This window comes from Apteryx mantelli, chromosome 3, assembly GCF_036417845.1.
Source record: "Apteryx mantelli isolate bAptMan1 chromosome 3, bAptMan1.hap1, whole genome shotgun sequence".
In the NCBI taxonomy this organism is placed as follows: domain Eukaryota; kingdom Metazoa; phylum Chordata; class Aves; order Apterygiformes; family Apterygidae; genus Apteryx; species Apteryx mantelli.
This window is the reverse complement of record NC_089980.1, coordinates 132,823,148-132,845,397: the sequence shown is the minus strand read 5'-3', so window position 1 is coordinate 132,845,397 and position 22,250 is coordinate 132,823,148. Positions and strand designations below refer to the sequence as shown.

Below are 22,250 nucleotides of genomic sequence, written 5' to 3'. Positions count from 1 at the left end.
CCACCTTGTTATGGAGGTAGCCCCAAGCTGCTCTCCCACAGGGGAGGGCAGAGGTGACCTCAGCCACAGACGTCAGCCCAACAGCCAAAATACCCCTGTGCCGTCCTGCCCTCGGGCCTCCCACAGCCACTGGGGGACACGTAGCCCCCCAAAACATCAGCCCCTGATGCACTGAGGCCTTCTGGGGCATTTTGCTCCTACCCTACGGAGATGTGCAAGACCCAAAATAGCACTCCTAGGGAGAAATCTCAGCCTGACACTCCCAGGGCTGTGCCAGGAAACTTTATCTGCCGGTGAAACCGATGCCCTGCAAGCAGTGAAGCAACTTCATAAAAGGTAAAAAACAAAACTGGTGAAGCAGAATAGGGACCATGCTCGGAAAGGTGGCCACTGCTGGACAACAAACACCCTATGGCTTCAGATTCCTATTTCATGTTATGGCTTGAAAAATCAGCCCCTGCCCTGTCCCAGGACCTCCTGAGCAGCTCTGGTGGCCGTAGGAGGTAAAGCCCTCCAGAAGAAGCAGTAACAGACTTCCTAATCCCTTGCGAGCTGTCCATGGAGGGAGGCACAGGGTCACCCAGCCTGGCCATGACGCCCTGGCGTCCCTGGTGGTCCCTGTGCCCGGCTGTCCTCAGTGCTCCTCCTGGGGAGGATTGCTGGGAGTCCAGGGCCCAAATGAAGATCTGCAGATGGGGTGGCCAGGGGTCGGAGGAAGCAGCTGGAGATGGCAGGACTGGGGGAAAGCCAAGGGTGGTGATGTCTGAGGCATGAGCCAGGGGATTTTAGCTGGGCTGCACCAAGCGTTCCCAGGAGGTGAGCCCTAATTAACCCTGGCCAGAGGCCACTGGGAAGCCAGCCCAGTTTCCAGCCAGCCTGGAGATAGGAGCTTCTTGCCCTGGGTGTCCACAAGACAGAACGCAGTGATCTTCTAAGAAACCACCAAAATGCCAGGAGTGGGAGACGGTGTCTGCCCCGGGGCCAGGCAGGGAAGGAGCAGGAGAGCCTTGCAACAGAGAGAAGACAAGAAATCACCTCGGCACCAAAACTGGCCTCTGGCCTCCCCCGGTCCGCAGGTCGGCGCTCAAAAACGCAAGGCTGTCTGCCGCTGCGTGGCTAAGGGGTCTCCATGCCCCTGGTCGAGCAGGGGATCTTAACGGAACTAAAGAGGAGTCAGCGGCGCCGAAGGACAGCAGAAAAGCTCGTGTCCCTTCTCCCTGCGTCCTGCTGCCTCGTGTGACACCGCTCTTCGTCACCGCTTTGCCCATCCTGTTGCTCCTTGTCAGCCGGAAGTCGCAGTGCTGCTTGTGACGTCACTGCGAGCGCCGCAGCTACCGGCTGTGACGTCACAGGAGCCGACGAGCTTGCTGCGCAGAGAAGCGGCAGCGTGTTTTTTGGAAGAGTCTCTGGCCCCGGTCATCTTCTTTATGCACTTCATGAAGAATGAGGAAGGTCACTAGATAAAGCACAAACGGCAACAGCAGCTACAGCTAAAGGCTGAATTTCCTAAAAATAAACCAGCCGCAGCTGTGGGTGGTTTTACAGCAGGCTCTGGGGTCCCTGTAGGACACTCACAAATACCAGGTGACAAGAGGTCTCAGACCTCTTTTGCTTGCCCACACTTATTTTACACGTGTGCATACCTAGGTAGTGCGGAGAGAGAGGGAGTTTGCAGAGGACACGGTTAACTGGAAAGGGCACCAGTCCCGAAGCTAACTGTGCCCGGGACGCTATGCTGCCATGTATTTGCCTTGACTTGATGCCCAAAGAAACACAGCTCTTCTGCCCTGTGAATCCGCCCGGGCATGGCTCCGCCGTGGACACGGCTCCCTGGCTTGCAGAGCAGAGCAGCCTCACGTGAGCCATTCCCAGCATCTTTGGTGGAAAAACCCTGCTGATCTTGGCACAGGTGCCCATGACCCGAACGAGGTGTCCCTGGTTTGCAGGAGAACACAGCAGAAAACTTTGGGAGTGACTGGGAAGCAGCAGAAATGCTGTTTTGAGGAGATGATGGGGGACATCTCGGTCAGGCAGCCCCGGGCGACAACTCCAAAACTTGGCCCCAGCCGTCCTGGGCACCATCCTGCATGCTGCCACGTTGCTCCCAGCCCCGCTGGGCTCAGGGTTTCACCAGCTCTGTGAAACCTGTTCACTGAGCCCGGCACAAAGAAGATGTCGTGCATAATTTATGTCGTGTTTTACTTACAGCAAACGCCTGCAAACAAGGGCAATCTCCGGCGGCCTTGCACGGTGCAGCCAGGCAGGTGAGGCATCTCGCAGGTGAGCAACCACGAGAGAGCAATGGCAAAAAGGCCGGTTTGCAGAGCTGCTTGGCGCCTGCAAAGGTAAAGGGGGTCATCCTAAGGCTTAAGGCAGCCACGTGAGCCATGTCCAGCCTGGTTTTGCCAACAGGCCATAGGGATTTAGGGGAGACCAACACTATGAGAGACGTTGGCTTGCAAAGGGGAAAAACATGAAATACCTCCAGATTTATTTCTGGGAGGAGCAGCCCACGGGCACAGAGAGCATCCATGGTGCCTCAGCTCCCGGTGTCTCAGTGTGGCTTGTCTTTAGGACGTTAAATCCCCATCTGCCCTTGCTCAACGCAAAGTTTCATTGCCAACATCTGACTGGAAGGCCAGCGCTCAACATATCAACACTTGGGGCCCTTCCTCCTCTGGGAAGTGGTGAGGAACCCCAGGAGAAAGCACATCCCAATGGGGCAAGAAGCACCAGCTTTTACAGTGGATCTGTTAAAGAAATAGCAAGTAAAAGGTGTATTTCTAGCCCTCCAACATGAGCGAAACTGCTTGGGGAATGGCCGAGAGATTTTGGCTAGTGAGAACAGAGCAGGGCCACCGAGTAAATCCCTTCTTGCAGGTGGACTGCCCTGTGCCCGTGAGCAGCAAGTCTCTCCCACCCGCGCCAGTGCAATACCAGACTAGCCCTGCCTCTTTTTTTCCTCCAAGAAATATCTCAGGGAAAAACTGATTTGGAATTACATCGTTATCACTGATTAATCATGCAGCCAAAGAAACGCCCTACGTGGCAGCTGGCAAGGCAAATTTGAAAAGCACAGAGGGGGACATTTCCAACAGTGCTTAAGTGACTTCAAAGCCAGATATTCAAAGAGCATTTTGGGCATCTCCAGGAGATGAGAACCTCATCAGGCTGTAAGGCACCTAACCTTGCAGGAGGTTTTGGGCAGCCACATTAGGAAACCCCGTGATATCCCTGCCTCAGCTTCTGACCAGCATCTTCACATCTGATCCCACGTTATCTGGCTGCTTCTAGTTTACTTTTTATTCCCCCGCCCTTGGATTACACTGATTAAGAAAAGGCTTGAGGAAGATATTGAAGCTGGGAAGACCAAATTAAATTACAGTTGGAAGGAGACAGTAAGCAGCCCTTCTAAATGTCAGTGTAGGGAAGGGGAAGCCTGGTCCTAAAGGCCGGTTTGATAAACAAGCCAGGAGACTGCCACCACTAACCAGCAGTTCAATGAATACATAAATGATTACTCCTCTTATTTCTACTTCATCTTCCTATTTCCCACCAGTTGCCCTGGAAACTTCGTTACGTTACTCACAGGAGCAAAGTCCAACAGAAGCAAACCCAGTCAAAATGGCTTTGCAATGGTTAAAGCTCCCTGCAAAGAGATGCCAGAAGATAATTATTTCAAAATAAGCCTTTTCTGTGCGAACTCGCCGCAGCTCCAAGCATCCCTCCCACGTGTCGCAGAGCTTGTCCTGCAGATGCCAGCGGATGAGGTGCAGTGGCTGTGTTTTACCTCACGCTGCATGGTGGACCTGGGTGGTTTCACCCTCCTGGGCTTCCTCGGGCAGAGAGGGATCGCCGCGGTGGCATGACCCATCTCCAAGCGTGTTGTTCACACAAGGACCGTACACATTATTCCTCCTGCACAGGGACGGTGTTGCAACTCGCTGACGAGATGACATAAAACCTGCTGGAAGGCTGAATAACCTCTCGCAGGACCCTGGCTGCTTTTCGAACCAGGGACGCGAGCTTGCTCATAACCCTATTGGATGGTTGTAATTAATTCCCCAACAGAGCAAACTCTACGTGGGCTGGGGGAGAGGCAATGTGTTGCCCCGGGGTGCAGAACGAGCCAGCCCGACAGTCGTGCATTGCACCACAGGGCACGCCTGGCCCCAGGGACGGACACCCAGCCCGAGGGATGGACACAGCCCTGAGAACGGCAGGTTTTGTCCTGGGGAACGTGGTGATCTGGAGGTCGGATGCAGTTTTCGTGCCTCTGGCCCAAACCTACCTCAACTTGACAGCAAGCCAGACCAGACTAGCTGGTGGCTCGCGTGCCCTCTAGGAAGGACCTTTCAGCCTGATGCAAGAAGCAGAGCAGAAGGGGGGAGGCTGCACACGCCGCCACCCCAGCACCCAAACGTCCCTTCCTCCTCCTCCAGCCAGCCCCGTGCAGGCACATGTATGGCTTGCTAATTTTCTTAAGGCGTAAGGCAGCTCGCAGGCAGAAAGAGGGGGGGCCTCAGGGGGTGCAGCTCCTCACACCTCCCACGCCCAGCGGCCCCAGGAAATACCGCGCGTGTACAAAGCAGGATGAGCGCTCAGCTGCTCTCAGACACGTCCCCTACACACTCCCAGCCCCTGCACGCCAACACGGCGTAGGGCAAGGGACGAGGGAATAAGTTGGGAACGCGAAGGGTAGATCTAGATCTGTATCTAGAAAAAGATAAATTTTATACATAATATAATTTGCATAAACCAAATAAATTTTATACACATACACACACATACATATATGTATGCATACACTGAAGTGCTGTTTGGGGGCCACAGCTAGGAAAGAGGCAGGGATACGGCCAGAGACAAGACGAACGGTGAAGTCCAAGCAAAGGAGGGAGCAATGCAGGACTAGGCACTCCTAGGGTAACCAAGCATTTGCTAAAGATAATTTTAATCAGGTTGGTTGTGCTTAAGTGTGGTTGACTTAGTGTATCATTACATGCATTTCCATATGCGTGGTTTCTCTTTCCTTGTCACGTCCAGGCAGAGTGACAGCAAGTGACACCGCTCCCAAAACAGAGATAAAGCAGCACTCAGACAGGGTGGTACTGAGCTCCACCTCGAAATACTGCTTTTAACAACCCGGTGTATGCCAGGCATACGAGCCATGCTCACTATTTCTTTGCAATGCTTTGAACAAAGGTTGCAGCCACCGAGAGCTCGTTCCCAGAAGAGAAGGATCCAACCCCCAGCTCTGCCAATAAAGGTTCTTGCCATTTTGCACTCTATTTCTCTCTGTCAGAGGTATTTCATTTGTCCATGTGTTGAAAGTTTAATCCTGTACCTATGTATATTCCCACAGCATGAATTTTCAATGCCAGGCAAAGAAAAAATACAGCACCCAGGTTAGCAGAAAATACTCTGTGGATCGAAGTATATGAAGCGACAGTATTATAAAACAGAAGCATTTGTCCCATTAAGGTTTCCATACGTAGAACAGAATAACAAGGAATCTCTTATTTGGAAGCAGAGACCATAAATAAGGACAACAATAATGTAACAGGGCAATAGAAATGCTGCAACTACAGACCTTCGCTTAAGAGTGAATCAGGGCGGTAGCTGCATCCCAGGCAAATTAACACTCCAGCTCCCCGAATGCCTGCAAAGCCTTTTACAGAGCTGTTCCGATTGCAAAAACCAATCCTGGAGATTCAAAGGGATGTTTTCAACACAAGGCAAATACATCTTCTTTGCAAGCCTCAGCACAGGCTAAAGGAGAGACCTCCGCCCCCTCCACACACCAAACCCCGAAGTCCCCCCCTGCCCCATCAAGCCTGGCGCTCCCTGAACAGCCCCTGCTCCGGCCACTGCCTCCCCTGAGTCGAGGCAGCTGTTAAGGAGGTTAACACAGAATCATGTCAAGTAACAAACACCTAGTATTTATTAATAAATTAGTACACTGGAAGGCAATGTTTCAATTCATTCCCCCTCTTCCCCCCACTCCCACCCCCTGCCCAAAAGGTAGCACATGCCACCCTAATATCGTAATTTCTTCAAATTGAGCATATTACAGACTGTTCATTACGGGAGCATAATAGTTGCAAATATAATCAGACAGAATTCTTACGATGCAGCTTTTTTTTTTTCCTCTTTTCTTTTAATAAAAAGTGAAGTGTGATTTGAAGAGACTATTAAGACCAGGTAGGGCCTTCAGAGAACCTAACCTATTGGCCATGTCTGTATAAAAAACAAGAGACACAAGTGTAAAAGCATAGCTTGGTAAGTCTTACACCACAAGGAGAGCAGTACCACCAGCGGTTGCCTTCACCTCCCAAAGTCCAGCACCAGTGCTGATTGCAACAATTTATTTAGGGCCTGCTGTTCTCTTAAGTGGCAAGGCAAGATACTCCTTGTTTGGATTACATTCGACTGCAGGCAAAGGACCATTTTATAATCTTGAAGGTTGGTGGAACTGAACCTCTTAATTTCATTAAAACACTTCTGCTTTAGCTTATAGGAGCACAATGCATTGTCCAGGTGAAAACCATACAATAAATAACCGTGCTAGTAAAATTTCAGCAATGAATATGAGCTATACAATAGTACATTAAAAAAGTCAACTTGGGGGAAGCTAGATGCATTAGAGAAGGTAACAGCAACAATCAGTTTTGCATGGTTTACCATTTACCACTCCAAGGCAGAAGGGAGGTAGCAGGAGAGAGTCATTCAGAATAACAGTTTTGACAGAATTGAAATGGGTTACAGAGCAATCCCAGATTCAATGTATAAGTTACACCAGATTTGTGGTCTTCTAGTTCATTAACTGCATTTTAAAGTGCATCGACTGATCCGATTGGAAGGAGAGCAAGAAAAGAAAGACTCAGAAGGGGGCAGAGGGTGCGAAGACTTTAACTGAGCAATAGAGTTAAGGTTGAAAGGTGCAATGCTTGCAAACTGTCCCCCTCCAGAAACCAAGGACACCTCAAAGAAAATACTGGCCACGTATTCTACAACAAAACCTGCCTGCATATTGTCGATCATCTTAACAAGTGCCAAGCTAGTTCTAGCAGATATTCAGAGAGTGCGTGGTGACCGATGCCTACAGTAAGTCGGGAAGGTGGCTATAGACGGAGTCCAGGAGGGTTTGGCTGGCTTCCTGGCTCTTGACTCCGGCGATCTCGAATAGCCTGTCCAGCTTGTCTTCGGCTTGCGGGATCTCCTCTATCACGTGGAGCTCCTCAGGGTTGAGGATGTGCAGCATGTCGTCAAAGATGGGCTGCAGGTCGCAAGGGTCCAAGCGCACCTGGCGCAAGACTGTGTCCTTCTTTTCTGTGGGAGGAAGGAGGAGCCTGGTGTTAAGAGGCTAACTCAGAAGACCCCTGCTAACTAGGACGTGTTCTCCCTGGAGACCCGGGTCCATTCCCAGCTTCCACCTCTACAGAGTGATTTACCACAAAGAGAAACAAGGAAAAAGGAGGGGGGCAGCATGTGTTGGGCAGGGGAGAAGACAGAGAAGCTAGAGCTGCAGCAATGCTGTGGAGCCGCCTCACCCAGTATCCTGCTATAGCAAATAGAGTATTTAGAAATGCTGAATGGCCAATACCGAAAAGCTAAGGAGAAGGGTGGAGGGGAGCCAAAAAGGCTGAATCCTGATACTTTGAGTTATTTTCATTGGATCAGGTTCGTTTCTGCACCAAAGTATAAATTAGGTAAATTGGTTGAGCTTCATATTTCACCTTCGTCAAAAGTCAAAGATTAAATGAAGCAAATTAAATGAAATAAATTAAACCCCCTTGAAACACGTCAAATTAACAGTGATTTACATCGCAAGTCACATGCTGCAGTGAGCAGGACCAAGGGCAAAAAAATCAATCTCAAAACCATGCTTTTCTGCGTTAATCTCAGGCAATAAGCCTTGGGAGGGAGGGACTTCACTTCCAGAGAGCTTGGGAGGCCACGACAACCCAGCACTGTGGGCTAACGCAGCAGCTGGGAGTCAGGAGAAACCCTTCCCTGCTTCTGCAAGGGAAGCTCCAGACATCTGGGGATGCTACGCTTCTCCGGCAGCATTTGAAAGAGTTAAAAGTCTTTAAAGGTGTTTTCCCTCTCTAATCTGTATTATGTTTGCTACCAGGATATTCGTCGTCTCATGAATATCTGATCTTCATTGAATCAGGATGTGATAAACATATCCGGAAAGTCCGTTTTCCCCAGTTATTTACCTTAACGACGTCACATTGCTACTGCTCGTTAGGCAGCTCTACCGCACTTTCTATGCGTGCTGACTGCAGGAGATGTGCCCTGACCAGCCTTCAGGCGTCAGGCACGGCACTTTCATCCTCCCGCTCTCCCCCATACCCCAAGCTGATTTCGGTACCTTTGGTAATAAAAGAGCCTGTTCGGCTGAGCGCAGAGGAGCCGCTGGAAGTCGAATCGCAGCGCAGGAGGGGCTCCGACTCGTCAACGAAGAAGCACTTCTTCTCCGAAGGAGAGGGCTCCACGGTGAGGACGGCCGCCTCGGGCGGCTTCGGAGTGGGGCTGGGCGTGGGGCTGAGCGGGCTGGGGTTCACCGGGAGCGCCAGTTTGTCAACTTCCAGCTGCAAAGAAGATATCGGAAAAAGTAACTCACGAGGATGTTATGCAATGAGCTCACGTTCAAAACTGTCTGCATCCCAGGGGGAATTAAGCGCAACAGTAGCACTGAGACTTTCAAATCCATCCGAGCCCATCCGTGGAAACAAACTCCCCCGAGTGAACGCCGCGTTTGGGTAGCCTCCTCCAAGGCAACCTGCAGTCGCTGATCCCCAAAGCCCTTGCCCCACAAAACAAGCACCAGAGGAGAGTTGGAGGTGGAAACCACTGCTAGCATTCAGCACACCACTATTCAACAGGCAGGAGGGTAAAGTGACCTGGACTCTTGATAGTATGACATATGAAACCACAGCAGAGTATTTTAACTTGGTTTTCATTCTCACGCTCAGGGAAAAAGTCACTAAAGCCCAAAGTACAACTGTTGGGGGCTAAGGGCCATGATCATCAAGCAGATAATCCTTTTTGATGGAGCAGAGTGCTGGGTATGGACATCCAGCTTTAATTCAGTCACACCATGATACCCCTTGTGCCCACAGTAAGAGCTGGTGAGGGTTAGTGTGACTCCCTCTTGTTCTAGACATGACATTTCTACCACACTGTCCTCTACACAGAGATTAGGGAGGGCGCAAGAGCATGAGAAATCTCCGGACACCACCTTTCCCAGTAGACGCATCCCTCCACCATAACCTATACCCAGGAGCTCGTGTCCCATTGCTCCCAGTAACACCGCTACACAGGTCAAGCAGTGGATTAAAACTGTTCCGTATTCATCATTTCACAAGCATAAGACATAGCCTGGCCTTGTGATTTTATCCGATGCAAAGGTTGGAAGGTGAGACACTCAACACCCCTTGGTCATTTCCATTGCAGCATGCTCAGTTTATGAGTGCGGCACTGCTGAACCGTCTCCAGCAGTCTATGACGCCAGTTTTCCACGCATCACTGGGATTTAAGCTTTCTTCAGGGCACAAGCGCTCCCGGGTTACACCTGCCCTGTGACGGTGCCAGTGCGACCCAGCGGGATTTTGCTGCCAACGTGCCCGAGGAACAGAAATGATGCCGTCACGCATCCCCTCAGATGAACTTAAGTCGACCACAGCTTAACCCATTTTTTGATGTTGAGCCACGTTTCAAGTTAATAATTTGTTTGACCTGTCTCACCCAGGCTCCCATAAGCACATGGAACATGTTACAGAGCCCTCCGTCCCTCAGAGGTTGCAGTCGGAAAGGATAACCGGGACACGTGTTAAGGACAGCATCAGCTCAGGGCCTTCAGTTTTGCCCAGTTACCCCTGAAGCAAACCTTATGCCCTTCCAAGTTTCTCAGCATCACCTTCAGGATGGCAAACCCTAAGCATACAGCATTTCTGGTTTCCGCCATCCCACAAAGGTCTACAGGTAGGACAGACTTGGGGAAACATCACAGGTCACCAGTCAATCTTCCCTGCTCTGAGTGGATTGCTCCAAGGAGCATCACTGAACGTTTTAACTCTTCCCATCCTCACTTGATCTGTCCAAGAGCAGAATTAAGAGCCATTTCCACACACAGCCAACTTTCTCCTAAATGCTATGCAGTGCTGGAGAACACAGCACATCCCAAGCACGTATCCCAAGGGAAATGCTCCCGCTCTTCCCTAAACAAAAGTTCATAATACACAATAATGTTGCCAGAAGCAGCCTTAAGGAAGATAACTTTGGTCTCAGTAGCATCTCACAACCCTGTCTTCCCTGCTGGAGGGGAAGACTAGGCGATTCGTGTTGGCACGCTTCTGCCGACGGCAGAGAGATTAAAGGCAGCGCTCGGATCAAAGGCTGCGCCGGGCAGGGAGCTGAAGCACCGTCCCCGCATCGGCAGGCGGACGATGCTGCTGGTGGCGCTCGCTCCGCTGCCTCCCCTGGGCGCGCGCTCCCTGCAGTCGTTTCCTCCCGTCCATACAAATTCGCTCCGCGCTCAGGCTACAGAGCGGCATTTGTATACAGCGCACACCCAGAGCGCATGGCTCCGGCGGGCTCTGCATGGCTCTTCCGTGCTCCGCCGCGCGCACGGATGTCATTGTGCATTCTTCATCTGTGTCGAGGAATTTGCCACCCACGGATCACATGTCCGCCGAGACGCCCATTAGTTCACATTAAGTTAACATTTCAGCCTGCTCGTGGCGGAATAAAAGGGTTTTTCAGCTGAAAATTAAAAGGGAGGATTTGTTCTGGTTCAGCATGTTATGTAATATGCATGGCAAAAATACAAACCAGTGTTAATTCTTAATTAAAAGAATCTGCGTTCTCCTCTAAAATTCCCTTTTCAATACAATTCATTGACAAGAATTAGACTGTTGTCATTAACAGGGAAGAAAGCAGCAAGCGAAGAACCAGAATAGCAACTGGATAGTTCCCAAGTGGCAATACGCTGTGATTTCCCCTTTAAAAATAAACAGACCTCAGAGGTTAGTTTTTCCCCTTGAAACCCATCCATTTACTTTCCAGCCACAGCCTAGCTCCTGATCTCCAAAAAGGGCCTGACCAACATGGAAAAATTACCCTGAGGACATGAAAAAACCCCCTGTCCTTGCCTTGCCTTCCAAGCAGAGGGGAAAACACTTCCCAGAAGAAATGTGCAAGTTATCTGGTGTTTAATCAAACAGCTGCTAAAGCATTCTAGAAAATCACCTAGGGTTATTTCTCGACCGTAGGTGTCCTCGGAGCTCAAAGCGTTCCAAATAGCTGAACATTTGTTAGCTTATTAAGCAAAGTAAACAGGATGCTCGAATGGGTGTTAATATTTAAACCAAGGGAAGAAAGCAAAGGGGAACGGCAGCGTTTTGAAAGGCCAGGGAAAGTAAAAGGTTGCTCTGAGGTAAAGCCCATGGAAAAGGTACAAAAACAGTATTAATAGCTTGTGACTCATTTGCTTGAAACCACCGTTGCAAATCTTATAAGAACACCAACGCTCGAGCGAAGTGATGGATGCCTCCGATCCAGCTGGAAAAAGCCTCCTGCCTGCAGTGCTTTTGCAGCACTGATCCCTGAAGGCAGGAGGGCGATGGTGGAAAGCCGTCGAGTTGGAGCTCCTCCAAAGCCAGGCTTTCTGGAGCTACCTTGTTTCTCACCTGACGAGCATTAGGAGAGCCCTGCATTTGCCCCAGGGGCTGTATTGCAGCTGTGCCCATAGACATATAGGGGGCTGTTAGGTGCATCGTCTGTCCCGAGTGCAGCAGGACTCCCCAGCTGGTCCCGAGGCCGGAGAGCCTGCAATGCTGTCACCTGGTGAGAAGTTAATGGATTTCAGCCTGAAAACCAAGCATGCAACGGGCTCTGACGCATCAGCAGCCTCCTGCAAGGAAGCGCAGGTCGATCGCACTGGGGCACTCGGCCAGTATTTTTTTTGATCACTGCAGCAAGAGGTTTGCAAGGCTTAAAAAAACCCAAAAAAACAAAAAAAAAAACAAACCCACAAACTTTAAAGGCTCCTGTGTATTCACAGCCCTTTAGGATGCAGGCCCCAATGGCAACATTTTGGTTCCTAAATGCAACCTGGGTTAGGCCTGGAAGGATGCTCTAAGCAGGAGCATTTGAGAAGGCTCTTCCTAAAAGCCTTTGGGCAGGAAGAAAAGGGAATGGATGCAAAAAAGAGAATATACACTTGAACTTGTTTTTCTTTTCATGTGATATTTATGCAACTGCCCAAGCACAAACTCCTCCGTTACACCTGGCTGGGGAACAGGTCCACATGTTGCCCTCACAACTGCACCCACCAGTTCCATTGAACTGGCTGGTCCCTTATTCTGGCTAAAAAGGGCTTGTCTTAATTTTATTGTATGGCAATAAAAGATCAACCTGGACAAATAAACTGCAATGACTACGCTAACATTAGGGAGGACCGATTGTGGGAATTAAGAAAAATCCTCCTTGGATGATGCTTCCTAGTCACTCTTCCTGCAATAACAGTAGTGATAAGCATCATGGGGATCGAAAGCCAAAAACAAAAACAAAGCAATCAGCAGGGCTATTGGCAGGTCTCTCTAGCTGGTACTGCATCAGTTCAAAATAACCCTTGAAAGTCATTTATCAACCCGCTGAATCGATCTTTAGAGCGAATGCTGATGAAGAGGAATGCATTTGTGTTTGCTCACTCAAGGCGATCTCCGGCGAGCTCGTGATCGCCCTATCGAAGTGACTCGGGCAGCGGCGTCAGGAGTTCAGCAACCCCAGCCGCGGGAGGAGCGAGCCCCAGGCGCTTCTGCGAACTCGAACAGAACGAACCTCGAGGCAAGCGCCCAGAGCTTGCCTTCCCGGCTCCCGGCGCCCACCGCCGCAGATGGGGAGATAGCAAGATGAATTTGACGGGCTGTTGCCAAGCTCAGCTCCTGCCAATTCCTCCTCGCTCGCTAACGGCCCCGAATGCACCGTTCTCCTCCCTTGTTCGCAGCAAATTTAGTTTTGGCAAGTGGGGAGTTCAGCAGCTAGTCCTAGATTCCTCCTCACTGAAGCTTTGCACCACTCCTTAAATTCAGGAGCAGCTTTTAAAAGCACGGGTCAGGGCTATCATCTGCAAAGTGAGAGAAGACACAGCCATGAAATAGCCGTTTTAAGTGCCGCTGGAGACATTACTAATTGCACTAACGCAGAGACCTCACGGGAGCCCTCCGTGCACGCCAGCAGCCGGCCAAGCGTCTCACATCGACGCTAACTCCAGTCCCACCATGTATTGACTTCCTGAATACCTTCCCAGGAGGAAAAAAATAAATAAATAAAAAAGCAGCAGGGCCTTGCAAGCAAAACGGCGGGGAAAGCCCTGAAACAAAACGCTGAGCTCAGCTGCTCAGTCCACCTGCGGGGCCAGGCACGTGGGGCGCGAGCGAACCCTGGTCACGACTGCGCCCGGCCCCGGAGCGCGGAGCACGCTGCCTCTGCCGCTGGGCCACGCGACCGGGCGATTTCGACCGGCTGAACTTCGGACGAAGCCGGGCCATAAAATGCATTTAGATATTGCATTAGCCGGGCTTTGGGCATGGCGCCAGCAGAGCAGCAGCCGGTGCCTGGGCCAGGTTAATTTTCTTGCCCAACCCAAATGCAAATGAAACGGCTGCTGTTTTTAAAAGGGGAAAATTAGCAGGGGGCTGCGGTCAGAGGAAAAACCTCTCCGGAGGGAGATTTTGCAGTCACTAGGTCAGGTGGCCGTGCAGTTTGCTGCACACCTTTTTTTTTGGGGGGGGGGGGGGGGGGGGAGTGTTAAATTTAACACTGAGGATGCCATTTCCTGGATTCCCCGTGCCAAGATTACACGGCTTACACCAGCCCTATTTCCAGGATTGTTACGCCTCCGTATGGGACTCTGGAGTGGGAAAAAGCAGGAGAAATGCCCAGGAAGGCTAGCAGCACCCTGGGAATGCTAGCAAGGACCTTACGTGCGAGGAGGACCCACCTGGATGAGCAACTTTGCACTCCACTAACAGCACAGTTTTTCTGTTAAATGGGATTGTCACCTCCAATCAGCTCTCTCGGCGGATGCGTCTAGATTACCAGTGACAGCAGGGGCAGCTGGTGGGGTCACCAAACGGGTACGCTCCAAGAGTGATGACAAACCTTGTGTAAAGCCCTTAAATGCAAGTTCCGGCACGATACCTTAAAGGAGGAACCCACACAGATCATTCCCTGGCGGCTCTCTCCGTTTCAGTGACACAGAGGGTCTCTGCGTCATTCCGTCATGGCTCCGTTGTGTTTGGGGCCAACATTTATGGCCGAATGTCTTCTGAAAGCAAAACACCCTTTACCAAGGCACAAAGTCTTACAGAGGTTGCAGAAAGACCAAGCGACAGTCTTCAGATGCTGGAGAAACATGTTCCAGTTATTTTCCTGGCCTGAACCCAAGGCATGAGGAAAACGTGCAACCCCTAAACCAGATGGATGGGAAGGGAGCAGCACCAGGACAGGCCACTGCCTGCACATTGGATGGTGCCCGAGACACATCGGAGCTAAGATGCCACCCAGATGTAGCAGCATTTCCTCTACCACTTTGTTGCCAGCCTGCCCCCATCCCTATGCTGACCCATAGCCACGGTCTGGCTGGTGGATCTTGCCCGAGGCAGGGATCCCACTTTTCATACTCTCCAGTTGACACTGGGACATTTTGCACAGAATAACTGAAGGTTGAGAGAGAGAAAGTCCATCACTTCCCTGCCAGGGCTCATAGTTGAGATGACATGTCCTCGGGTGGAGGAACGACCTTTCTCCACTTTCTCACAGCGTAGGTGGGTGCTCCAACATCCAAGGGTGGGGTGGGAAAGCAGAAGTGTCCCCTGCACTTCCTTGGTTTCACTGGCCATGTTTCCAAAGAGCACTTGCCACCACTATACCATGCATGGACCTGGAGCTCACCACTTTGTAAGGCAGCCCTGGAAAACAGCTACTAAAAATCGAGTCTCTTATGTTCTAGGAAGAGGAACACCTAGTCTGGGGAGCTGAGCTGGATTTAGATGTTGGCTAGATACCGAGACCAAAATGCAGCCATTTTGCAGAAGAACCAGAAGAGCATTTCCCCCATCAGCCCTGGTGATTTGTGGATCTGGTGCTTCTCAAAACAGGAGATGGTGCCTACATGAAAGCTTCTGGTGTTTTTTTTCTCTCTACGAATTTGTCCAGTCACTTTTTGAACTCAAACTTTTAGCCACAATCTTGTGGCAAGGAGTTCCCCAGCTTGATGATGAGCAAGTCGGCACCTCTTTTGGCTTGCTCTGACCCCTCCGCTCTCTAGTTTCATCTTATGCTCCTTAGTCCTCTGTACTGGATATGATATGTAGAGCCCAAGCAGATGTGGCCACAAACGTGGGGAGACCCCAAATATAACTGTCTACTGTAAAATTATATTTGTGTTCCTTGTACATCCTCCAGGCTTGTTCAAACCCACAGTTCACTGAAAGTCAACCCATGGCTTAGAGCGAGCCTGCCGGAGAACAGCCAAGCTCCTTCTTGTCGCCTCCCTCTAGGCTGACTGATTTATATTACAACTTCTTGCAGACAGACGGTTAAAACGTTACGGAAAACCAGAAAGGAAAGTTGCATGCAAACTTCAGCCAGCTGCCTCGGCATTTCACAGCCCTGCCCTTGGACGGGCAGCACCCCGTGTCCAGTGTCCTGCCGTGAACCTCCTGGGAAGGAAATCTGTGCAGTAACTTCACCCTCTCTCCACCGCTGGCCGTTTTAAGTTAAGGCAGCACATGGCAAATTAACCGGCCCAGCCCGGTTCTGCTTTGTAAAAAGAGGAAATCAAGCAAGTCATTCCTAGACCAGGAGCTGGACACAGACCAAGTTTTGTGCTCTGCTTGAAGAACGCTACTCTAGGCTCTTGACCCAAAGGTTTTGGCCTGTGAAAGAAGAAGTAAAGGCACAAGAGGAGCTTGCAACAGCTGTTTGCCTGCTTGCAGGACAGCTTCACACAGGGCTTCCACATCCTCTTCTCCTCCAGCCTCCTTAGAGGAGGAAACTGCACAACTGAGGTTCATGCAGGACAGAGCCCCGGCAACAAGCTTTCCTCTGACGTATCTGCTGATTTACGGGATTGACTGCAACACACAATTAGCCACGTGCTACATCTTGCTGGGCTCAGGGCTGCACCATTTTCAATTCCCCCCACCGCCTGCCTTCCCAGTTTATTTTTTAGCTTATTTTGAATGCCTCAAGCAAGCCTGTTTGCTTCCCTCTATCAGTTCCTTGGAATATTTTAGCTAAGGCCAGTAAAGCCATAAATAAAGAGATAAGAGACTAAAGCACTGCTCACGGTAGGGTGCTTACAGCAGTAGCAGCAGCGAGCCGTGCCAGGAACGCTGCAGCCGGGAGGATGACGACGGACACTGCTTGGCGATCGATACAGCCTTACAGCCGGCACACAACTGCAAGACAGCTTATCCTCAAGAGACCCCGCTTGCCCCCAGTACCACGTTCGGCTCTTCCTCCTCTACCCCAACAATTCAGAACTGCAGTTTCCAGGGACCACAGTGCAAAAGCTGTCCTTCTCCCTCTTTTTTGTTGCCAAAAACACTTATTTGGGGTATGCCCGGGCTGGTTAGTGTCTGGATCTGCATGCCGCTGCCTGCTGACCCCTAAGCCAGCTGTCCGCTCCAGCAAAGCACGCCCGGCAGGGCAGAGACTTCGCAGAGCTATTTCCCACCGCGGAGACGAGCTGGAAACACGCTCGCCGCCGACGCGCGAGCTGCGTGGGAGCCGCGCCAGCTCAACGCACCCCAAGCTTCTTCCCGCAGCTGCTCTGCTCTTCCTATTTTCTGCATCAGTGACTACTGCAAAAACCAGCAAAGCGATTCAGAGGGCTAATCCAGTTTTAACCTAAATTTGGTCACTGTGAGGTAGAACCAGCATAATCTTTCAGGGCTAAAAAAAAAGCCACCAAGCATTCAGCGGAGCTTTTCCTTACCCAAAGGAAAGCGTTCATGCCACGTAATGCTCCAGAGACTTGCCTTAATTCCTGATTCTTGAATTATCAGCAGGTGTAAATATTTATATTTTGGAGCCCCAAAGGCTTCTCTGTGAGCGGGACGCTACAAGAGGACAGAAAACAGATGAAGGGCAGGGGGACGCAGATCTGCCGCGAAGGCAGCGGCTGCAGCGAGGACCTCTGCTCGGGCCCGGCTGACATTGCGCCAGACTAAAACCCTGAGAAACCCCCGGACGCCGGGGCTCTCCCTGCAGCGGGACGCCTCCTCGCGCAGCAATCGCCACAGCACCTTGCCGCCAGCGCAGACGCTTCTGTGCTCAGACGCATCCGTTTCAAGCCTGATCTTTCTCTCTCCTTCCCCTCGTCCCTTTGGCAGGCAGCGGCTTTCTGCAGGAGAGGGGAATTTCCATGCGTTTCCTAATACTGGTTCACCGAGCGCTCCTGCAGCTCATTTACATGCACGCCGCCAGCAGCTGGTCCGCCCTCTGTTGCCCCCAGGGCTTCATGCCCTTAGCTGTAGGAGATGCATCAGGCAGGTGAGCCGGGAAGGAGGAGGATGCATATATTTGCATAGATTAAAAAAAAAAAAAAAAAGGCGAGAACCTCAACATCTGCTCCTGGCATTTAGCAATAGGCTCCCCTGCCCGTTCACGGCACTTTGGTTCACGTGAGCCTTGCGCTCTGGATTGCAGTGTTGCAACGCAGCCGTTTGCACCAGGCTTGAGGGCCCCGTTCGCCTTTGCACCAGGCGCTTCCCACGGCTTTCTGCCTCTCCCGCCGCAGCCCCCGGGTTACTCCATCTCCCGGGGCCTTTATAGTGGCCTCATCAAAATGCCAGGATCTGATTCAGGGAAAGGAAGTAAACAGGCTGCGGCAGGATCATACCTTGCAAAAATGCACTGCGCGGCCACGTCAAGTCCGTACTCAGGGGTGCTTTTTAGCTTTAACATCCCACGCACCACTTCAGTGCAATAACCAGCACGGTACCTTCAGGCCCGAGACGCAGCATAAGAATAGCCACATGCAATATTTGCCTTTACAGACACAATATACCCCAGAAAAGGAAGCTTGGAGCCATTAACTATGCGAGCTTGGTGGCAATCTTGCTCCAGAGAAATACAAGCATTAGGCCTTCTGGCATTTGTCACCTACCAGCTGACTGTCACCATTTCCACCAGAAAGATTAGCATGGGCATGTCTGTGTTGCCTCACCGAGGAATCGTAGGAGAAGAGTAAAATGCAAGTGCTGCTAATGCAGAAGATGGCCGGCTCCCACCGTTCCCCAGTGGGAACGCCAGCAGGCGAGTTATGGGGATGGAGGTTGGAGGAAGGATGCGCACATGCAATCTAGTTGCAGGACTGAGTTTTTCAGCATCACACAGCAGCTTTCAGAAGGTAATTAACAGTCTAAGCTCATTAAAAAAAAAATTGAATAGGGAAGGAGAATGTATCAGTTTAGGTGAATTGTTAAAAACATACCCTTTACTGGAGCAAGCACTGTTTCTTCAGCAGGCAGGCTTAGGCTGGTCTGCACAAAAGATCAGTGACCCAATATTGCCCATTTCTAGGAAAGCAAATCACACCTACAGCAAGAAAGTGTCAAGCAGCATTACAGACTGCCAGTCTCCAGATGCTGTACGATGCTCGGGAACATAACACATTGTTTTTAAGAAAAAGAACCTCTTCCAGGATGGCTGCTCAGGAATTTTTAGATTGAACAACTTTTTGCCACACAAGCACGTTTCCTAGGACCTCAGTCTTCCCTCATCCACTGTAACTCGCTCCATCCCATGTGCCATTCCTCCATTTCCCAAATGCAATTACTGTGCAAAGGGACGGAGCCATCAGTCTCATTATTTTTTGCCGAAGGGCTGGCTGGAGGTGCCTTCATGCTACTCATCACATGCCACCGTTCAGGCTGGTTTCCTGCATGCACATCCCCCCGGTATTCACAAACGTATGCAGGTTGTTACAGCAAAGACAGTGCTGTCAACACGCTGCTTTGCTACTGCCTTTGCGTTCCTAGGCAGCTAGCTCAGGACCAAGGCCTGCTTGCTATATTGGCTTCAACTTGCTTCAAACTCGTGCAAGAATTGGAGACATCTTGCAAGAGAATAGGGCAATCCAGTCGTTTTGCAACATGCACTGTTGAGACGGGGCCTGTGTTCATCTTCCTCTACACCGTGTAGCACCTGGAGTGGAGTTTCCAGGGTACAGCAACTCTCAGCAACCACCCCACAAAGGCGAAAAATCCTACTTTCTTTACAGGCTCCAACGGGAAAGTGGAAAACAAGCTTATTTTTCTCTTCGCAAGAAGTTTAAGGTTTCGAGTCTACCGAGATTCTCAGAAAAATGGGAGTTGAACACTTGAGCTGACATATTTCACATTCAAATCCTAGTAGGGAGACAGCTTTCAGCTGCTGACAAAAACACCTGTCTCTGAAGGGCTCGACAGTATTTCCAAGTGGTGAGTGTCAATTCCTTGACACCTTCCACCAAGACAGCCTGATTAGCCATGTGCTTCTCCCCTCGGACAGAGTTTGTAGGATTTCATCCCAAAGGGCTGAAGGTTTTTTCAGTGCAAGTTTTCAAATGCCTGGCTGAAGAGGCGCCACAGCTGTCCTCTAAATCCAAGTTTTAAACGACATCCAGAAAACTTACACTTAAGTATCTGCAAGATTTGGATTTGCTTATTCTCAGAGACAGTTGTTCCGATTACTGGATTTTCGGAATTAAGGGCACATGTCTAATGTAAGCAAATAGTTAATGGTTATTCAGTCACCAGAAATCAAGTGCCTTGACAGATCACACTGTAAAACCTAGCTCCTGAAGTTATCATCCTCATTTTTTTTGCTATTTGAGAATAAGCACCCGATATTCTTAGCCGAAACAGAGAGCAGCGTTCAGGAACGCTGAACACCGCGCAGTCTTTCCAAGGTGGTTAATTAGGCATTGTGCTGACAAACCAACCGAACCTTTTATCTGCTCTCCTAGTTCTAGCACTTTACTGTGGTATTATTCAAAGTCAAAAGAGTAACCAGGAGAACAGAGAGTTTACTACCTGCTCAAGAAGACCGAAAGGACATCGTGTCCTTTCGGCACAGTGCACATAATGGAAGTTTCATACACATGTGCAAGCCACGTGCAAGATAATTTCTCAGCCTCTCGCTTTTCCTACAGCCTTGTCTCAGGTTTTTCACTTTGTTTTTCCATCTTGGACACACACACACAAAAAAAATTGGAGCATGGTACAAAAGAAGAGTTACATACTGCTTAATTACTATGAGTTTGAAGGAAAAGAAAAAAACACCCACGAGACAAAGCACACCTATTAAACCGGAACAGGAACGCTACATGGCTCGCAGACAAACCTATTCAAAATTTGAGCATAAAAAAAAATGAGGGAGTGCTCAGTACACAAACGATTGATGGGATTACAAGGAGCCATCAAAAATGCAAGTCCAGGAGTCACACAAATGCATGTGAAAACCTGTAATTCTGCACTAGGCTTGTAAAAGACCAAAATGTTCAGTACACAGCTCCATGCTAAGACTGCCAAAAAAAAAAAAAAAAAAAAGAAAAAAGTAATGAGGAAGGGGTGACATGGTAAAGCAAAGCCATTGCAGTCCCTCCAAGGAGGCAGCTTGGGACGGTCCTGCCCCAGTGACAGGGTTTGGCAATGTCCTGCCACGATAATGCTCTGCCCCACAAGCTCTTACACGGCCATGAAGGGCTTCCTCGTTGAGCGCACACACACAACAAATAGAGGTTTGAAGGTGTCGCTTGCTTCCTTTTGGGTGAAAGTCAGTTTGAAAACCAACGGGAAACATTTCACCGGCTGGTTTAGCTCTCCCTTGATTCCCCCCCCCCCATCCATATATTCTCCCATTGGCCTCCACATTCAGAGTAAGTCTCATCCACCATGTTTATTAACTTTTCTAGATGACCACCAAATTAACAGAGCCAAAAATCAAAAGCACGCCAAGAGCTAAGGCATGGGGTGGCCGAAACCAACCAAAAAGCGTGGCAGGAGGTTGTCAGAGCACTCTTGAGCCCCAAAAGTTTACACCATGCTGAGAACCTGCTGCAGGAGCAGACAACCCTGGAGGGCTTCAGAAACAGCTGAGCACACCCAGACCCTCCGCCTTCACGAGAGACACGGCTCTTCCTCTGCCACCAGCCAGAGCCTTGGAGGCACCAACTTGCCATTGCACCACCACAGCTTCGAGAGCTCAGCGATGCCTGGCCTTTCCTTGAAAAAACCCTGGGGGATTCAGGGGCAGCATTTAAGAGGAAGTTTGAAAAGGGGATGCTTTTTCCTCCCCCCTCCCCAATACAAGGGTTCAAGTATCAGATCGTTATGATGCCAGACTCCTCCTGGTGAACTTCAAGGCTGCAAACGAACCACAAAGTGCTGTACGCAAACGCTTTGGCCAAAAGATGACTTAAATACAAGCCCCTGGGGAGCTCTGGGGTAAGATGGGGTTTAGCTACTTGACTGCGAGTTAACCTAGAGCCTCAACCTGGTATCACGCATCCAAGCGCTGGCGCCAGCGAGACAGGGCTCATTAGCGCAACACATCAGACAGCATTATAAAAAGAGCATTTCTGTAACATCAGCATCAAGACGCGCCCCACGTTACCGTAGTGGTGTCTTCCATCAGGCCCCTGATCTTCTCCACCACGTCGTTCCGCCTGTGCTGGCGCAGGGCGCTGATGAGCTGGGCGAGGCTGGCTTCGGGCCCGCGGATGGTCCAGTGCTGTAAGGCCGCGTAGGCCCTTTCGTGATCGGCCGTGTAGCCGTTGGAGAAAGCCGCCACCTCGCGCTCGCTGGCGTTGCACAGGAATTGGTAGATATCCTTCCACTGGCTTCCAACCTGGGCTGCCACGAGCTTCAGGATGTCTATGCCTGTGGGACAGAAGAGCTACTGATGAGGCACAGTGGTTTCCAGGCTCGCAGCCTCCCCTCATTTTATACCTTTTTCATCCCCTAGATGGATGGGCGCACACTTCTTTTTTTTCCCCTTAATGACTTTTCATTAGCAAGAGGGAGCTGCAAGGAACATTCTGGGCTGCAAGGAGCTCAGCAGACAAGCAGCTTCCACAACATGCCCAAACGCTTTTAACATCTACCGTGTAAGTTAAAGTTGTTTAATCCATCCGTACGTGCCAGTACAGGCACAATAAAAATCACTCTAAAATCAGCTGTGTAGTA

The 22,250-nt window shown here is 50.4% G+C and overlaps 1 protein-coding gene across 2 annotated transcripts in view; it reads right to left on the bottom strand.

Annotated features, from left to right (window-relative positions):
* Positions 1 to 6,135: 6,135 nt before the first annotated feature.
* The window catches only part of TNFRSF21 (TNF receptor superfamily member 21), a 41,396-nt gene continuing 25,281 nt past the window's right edge, over positions 6,136 to 22,250 (bottom strand). For both annotated transcript variants that reach the window (XM_067294378.1, XM_013955635.2), the window contains exons 4-6: positions 21,679 to 21,944; positions 8,378 to 8,597; positions 6,136 to 7,329 (exon numbers count right to left, since the gene is read on the bottom strand). In XM_067294378.1, the coding sequence (XP_067150479.1) occupies positions 7,100 to 7,329; positions 8,378 to 8,597; positions 21,679 to 21,944 (716 nt within the window). In that variant the 3' untranslated portion in view covers positions 6,136 to 7,099. The remainder of the gene's footprint in view (positions 7,330 to 8,377; positions 8,598 to 21,678; positions 21,945 to 22,250) is intronic.